The sequence below is a fragment of the Mytilus trossulus genome, chromosome 10 (genome assembly GCF_036588685.1).
Source record: "Mytilus trossulus isolate FHL-02 chromosome 10, PNRI_Mtr1.1.1.hap1, whole genome shotgun sequence".
NCBI lineage: Eukaryota > Metazoa > Mollusca > Bivalvia > Mytilida > Mytilidae > Mytilus > Mytilus trossulus.
The window spans coordinates 34767485-34772849 of record NC_086382.1 but is presented as its reverse complement, the minus strand read 5'-3'; the positions used below and the strand labels follow the sequence as shown (position 1 = coordinate 34772849).

Sequence of the window (5365 nt, the reverse complement as noted above, 5' to 3'; positions counted from 1 at the left end):
TACTATCATCGTCTATCCTTACTCGTCGTATTGTATGGCAGTTTCATATATCACTGAATATGACACGATCGTAGGTGTTAACATTTTGTAGAACTTCAAAATGTTTTGTTTCGCTCTTAACACGAGGCTCCCACAACACAGTTATAAGGGGAAACGACTTCAAAAGAGTCTATATATGTCTTGTAGTAACCATCACGCATTGAGTCTATTAGAGGTTTCTCAACATCTTACGAACGGACGAAACTCTACGAACGTATCGTTATGGAGCAGTAATTTTGTTATAATAAAATCCATAATACATGTTTACCGATACTGCAGTGTGTTTAAAAGACAACAGTTAACAACTTAATATCCTTTTTTGCAACCTTGCATTTTATTGTTGTCATTAAACATCCGTGTTCCAATTTATTTTCTGTTGTTGACTGTTTCGTTTTCTTACGTTGAGTTCCGTTTGTTGACATGTCGTATATATGCGTTCGATTCATCTCCCTTATCCATTCAAAAAGATTTTTTTTTATAATGTCCTTGATTAAAAAATTCAACACATCTAGTTTGCAATTGGTTGATTGATTGTTTGGTGTTTAACGTTCAGTGGCAAATATTCCATTCATTTCATTGCGAAATTACCGTTTGGTAAAGGATTGATAAGTGATCGAGATAACACAACTTTAATATATTTCATATATCAACACGTCCCTTCTATGGGTCCAATCGGTTTGAGTTACTATGAGTTTCATTATTTCGTATCGGAGAGTATCTTGAATAGATAAGTCGTAATATAGCTTTTCTATTTCTATTATTTATTGGGAATCAGTTAAAGAAATCTAAAGGTGTACTCGATATATCGTTAGAAATAGAGTTTTGTGTGTTCTTGTTGAAAGTATGAGTGCTACAGCCCTAACACAACTGGTAGTCACATAGTTATCAAAATATGTATTTTTATATAATACACCCCTAACTAAAAAGAAAAATTAGAAATATGAAAAATAGAGGAAATATGCACAGTATGCCATAGAAGCTTAACGGAAACAATAAACAAGAAAAAAATATGTATATACTCATAACTATTGTAAGATTTGAAATATTCAAATTTTAAATATAAGTTTATTATTTATTAAATGTTTAACTAACATATTCATTTATTCTTGTAAGAATAAGAAACACAGTTTTTACTATTTATTGATGAAAGCGCTAATGTAACGTTGCGCTCTTTTGAACAACACATTTTCCCGTTTCTGTTTTATGACGTTACGCCTTTGACGTGCGCTTCGTCGTCTAGACTTTATTTTGATAACATACGGATGCACATTGTTTTATTAGACAGATTAAAGTTGGTAAGAAACTTTTTATGTATACTATCTTTTTATTATATCAAAACTTATTTAAAGAGAGAAAACGTTGTGTACTATTTATTAGAAATATGCGTAACTTTTAATTATTATTTTAAACGTAATTTAACTTACGAGAGAAATTATGATACATGAATGAAATGGTTTTTATTGTTTGTTTAGTTTAATATGAATACTTAAACATGTACATCTTATTATAATTTATGTATTTTTACTTATGTGAAACTATTCTTTATTTGTAGAGAAACGATTGTTAGCGACCATATGATTTTTATAAACGAATAAAAGATAGATACATGGTTAACTCGCATACTCATCTCTTCGCCCTAAGTTAAACTTTATGTGATTCGTACAATTCTCAACTCTGGAGAGGAGGAAATTCTAAAATTGTGCCGAATTTTGAATATTTGATAAAAAATGGCTACCGATAGACGGAAAGATGACTGTCTGGACTTCAGTGATGCAAAACGGACTCGTAGTACGAATTTAGCGCAGCTTACTAAATTGTACAAAGAATTGGAGAAGAATTTAATTTCATATGAGAACGTGGAACATGTAAAACAATTATATTCAAAGTTATGTGAAAGGTTTGAACAATTTAAGTTAGCACACTTACAGTGTTTAGATTTGTGTACACAATCAGAAGTTATAGCAAATTTGGAAGTGAACTATGAACGTTGTCATGAGAACTTTGTAGAATTCCGGGATAGATTTTCTCAGTATATCGCGAGTGAAAAATCGCATGAAGAGGAAATACCCGAAGAAAGTGATACAGTTTCAATTGATAGCAGTTTGAGTTCACGATCTTCAGTTTCATCACAATCTAGATTTCGCAGTGCAAAAGCTAAGCGGCTCATCGCAGAACTTAAACTCAGGAAATTATCAGAACAGCATGAACTAGAGCGTGCACAAATAGAAATTAAATTTAGACAACAGGTATTTAATCAACTATCCGAGATGGAAGAGGCCAATATCGAAGAATCAGTGTGGCAAGAAGCAGTGGAAGAAGACACAGATAATACCAGTGGAATCGTGAACATTCGGAACATTTCGCAAACAGTCTCGCAAACATTACAGAGCTCTGTTCCTGCGAGTGAAAAGTGTATTAATATGAACTCTCTTTCCGGACAAACTGCAGCAACTGATAAACCAAAGATGAACATTAATAACAGTACACAGGGAATCAGTGCTCAGTCTGGATTTTCGGATGTAAGTGTTTCTAGCATAGATTCGGCTTTTCAACGCCTAGCATCTACACTTCACGAAGGGTTTAATTTGCCAAAACCAGAATTATTAACTTTTAATGGAACTCCGTTAGACTATAGTAAGTTTATAAGGAACTTTGAGACAAACATTGAAGGTAGAATAAGTGATAATAGTTTGAGACTGAGTTATTTAATTCAGTACTGTAGAGGTGAAGCCAAGTGTTGTATAGAAGATTGTGTATTATTAGATTCTGATGAGGGTTACAAACGTGCTAGGGCAATATTGTACTCCCGATACGGTAGGCCACATGTAATTGCTAGATCATGTATTGAAAAATTAGTGTACGGCGCTCAGATGAAAGCGTCAGATATTGAAGGTTTATCTAAATTGGCATTAGAAATGCAAAAATGTGAAATCACATTGTCTCAGTTAGGTTTTAATTCAAACATTGATAATTCTGAAAATTTAAGGTGTATTATTAAACGCTTTCCAATGCATATGAGAACAAGATGGGTCGATATTGCTCATTCAATTAGCGAGTCTGGTAGAGAACCTCGTTTTTGTGATTTAGCTAAATTTGTAGACGAAAAATCTCGCATTGCTAGTTCTATGTATGGTTACGATCTTTGTAGAGAAAACAATCAGAACAACACTGATAATAGGGTTTTTACAAGTAAACATCATAATAATGATACAGTTAATAGTAAGATTACTACGTTAAGTACTCAAAGTTTAGATAACACAGCTAATTATGAGCAAACATGTAAATGTTGTACAGGTACATGTGTAGATTTGACATCTTGTAGCAAATTCAAGTCAATGAGTTTAGATGATAGGTATAAATTAGTACGCATGTTAAAATTGTGTTATAATTGTTTAAAAGGGAAGCATTTTGCTAACAATTGTAGAAAATCTAAATCATGCACTGTATCTGACTGTAATGTTAAGCATAATATTTTATTGCATAGTTGGTCTCAGCCCGGTTTTGATCATGCAGCTACTCAGCCGTCAGTAAATTGCGCAGCTACTAAAGGTTCTATGATTAAGAACTGTTTAGGAATTGTTCCTGTCCTCGTTAAGGGTCAGAACGGTAACTCTTGCAAAACATTTGCCTTGCTAGATGACGGAGCAGATAAAACTTTATGTGATGAACGATTACTTCAGAAATTAAATATAGTCAGCAAGCCGGTCACTTTCGAGATGTCTACTGTTAACTCTTCTGGTTGTACAATTTACGGTCAAGAAGTTGACTTACAAGTAAAAGCTATTGACGGAAATGATAAGGTGTCGTTAAAAAAGGTCTGGTCAGTAAAGAAGCTTCCAATTTCAGCTCGATCTGCCGCAGAAAATGTAGATATAAGAAAATTGCCGTATTTAGCCGATATACAGATACCCTCTACTGATTTAACCGAGGTCATGTTGTTACAGATTCACCTAACGCTCACATTCCGCTAGAAGTAAGGTCCGGTAACGAAAACCAACCATATGCAATTCGCTCACGCCTCGGATGGGCTATTCGTGGTCCTATTGAAGATATGCATGCGTCAAATGTTATAAATGATGATAGAGCACGAGAAGACAAGAATTGCTTGTCTACAGATGATACAGAGGCTATGAAAATGACGGAGTCAGTCTTATATCACCCAGCAAGACGGATGCCAAGCCCAACTCATCGTTCATCCAAGTCCATGTCCAACAGAAGGAGCAGGAGCAGGTCAGCATTCGCCTCCCCGGGAAAGGCAGCAAAACGTGCTCGTTCCAAGAACCAAAGAAGGGGAAAGAAAAGGGAAGGTCTCCATCCAAAAAAGCAAGAAAGGAGGAAAAAAAAGCAGGTCCAGGGGAAAGAAAGCCGCAGCAAAGAAGCGAATGGCAGAGGGAACAACAAGATGTTGAATTAGACGATATTGTTTTAGTTGCTGATCATATACAGAGAGGATAACGGGTAGAATAGTCGAGATCACAAGGAGCCGTCATGGTCATATCCGTAGCTGTGTGGTCAAAACTAGTCAGTCACAGATTTGAGACACAAATAAACTATGCTTACTCGAGTGTTCTAAATAGAACTATTTTTTATTGGTGACAAAATTGTATTATATTTTTCTAACTGTATTAAGAAATTATTTGGTAATTTCATTGTGGGGAGTGTAAGATTTGAAATATTCGAATTTTAAATATAAGTTTATTATTTATTAAATGTTTAACTAACATATTCATTTATTCTTGTAAGAATAAGAAACACAGTTTTTACTATTTATTTATGAAAGCGCTAATGTAACGTTGCGCTCTTTTGAACAACACATTTTCCCGTTTCTGTTTTATGACGTTACGCCTTTGACGTGCGCTTCGTCGTCTAGACTTTATTTTGATAACATACGGATGCACATTGTTTTATTAGACAGATTAAAGTTGGTAAGAAACTTTTTATGTATACTATCTTTTTATTATATCAAAACTTATTTAAAGAGAGAAAACATTGTGTACTATTTATTAGAAATATGCGTAACTTTTAATTATTATTTTAAACGTAATTTAATTTACGAGAGAAATTATGATACATGAATGAAATGGTTTTTATTGTTTGTTTAGTTTAATATGAATACTTAAACATGTACATCTTATTATAATTTATGTATTTTTACTTATGTGAAACTATTCTTTATTTGTAGAGAAACGATTGTTAGCGACCTTATGATTTTTATAAACGAACAAAAGATAGATACATGGTTAACTCGCATACTCATATCTTCGCCCTAAGTTAAACTTTATGTGATTCGTACAACTATACTATAGAGGAAGCATACACATATAGA

General features: G+C 33.6%; 1 protein-coding gene across 1 annotated transcript; it reads left to right on the top strand.

Moving 5' to 3' along the window:
- Nucleotides 1-1164: 1164 nt before the first annotated feature.
- On the top strand, nucleotides 1165-4010 carry LOC134687851 (uncharacterized). The gene is made up of 2 exons (XM_063548309.1): nucleotides 1165-1334; nucleotides 1592-4010. Exon 2 carries the CDS (start codon nucleotides 1767-1769, stop codon nucleotides 4008-4010), a length of 2244 nt encoding a protein of 747 aa, XP_063404379.1. The 5' UTR covers nucleotides 1165-1334; nucleotides 1592-1766.
- Nucleotides 4011-5365: the final 1355 nt, after the last annotated feature.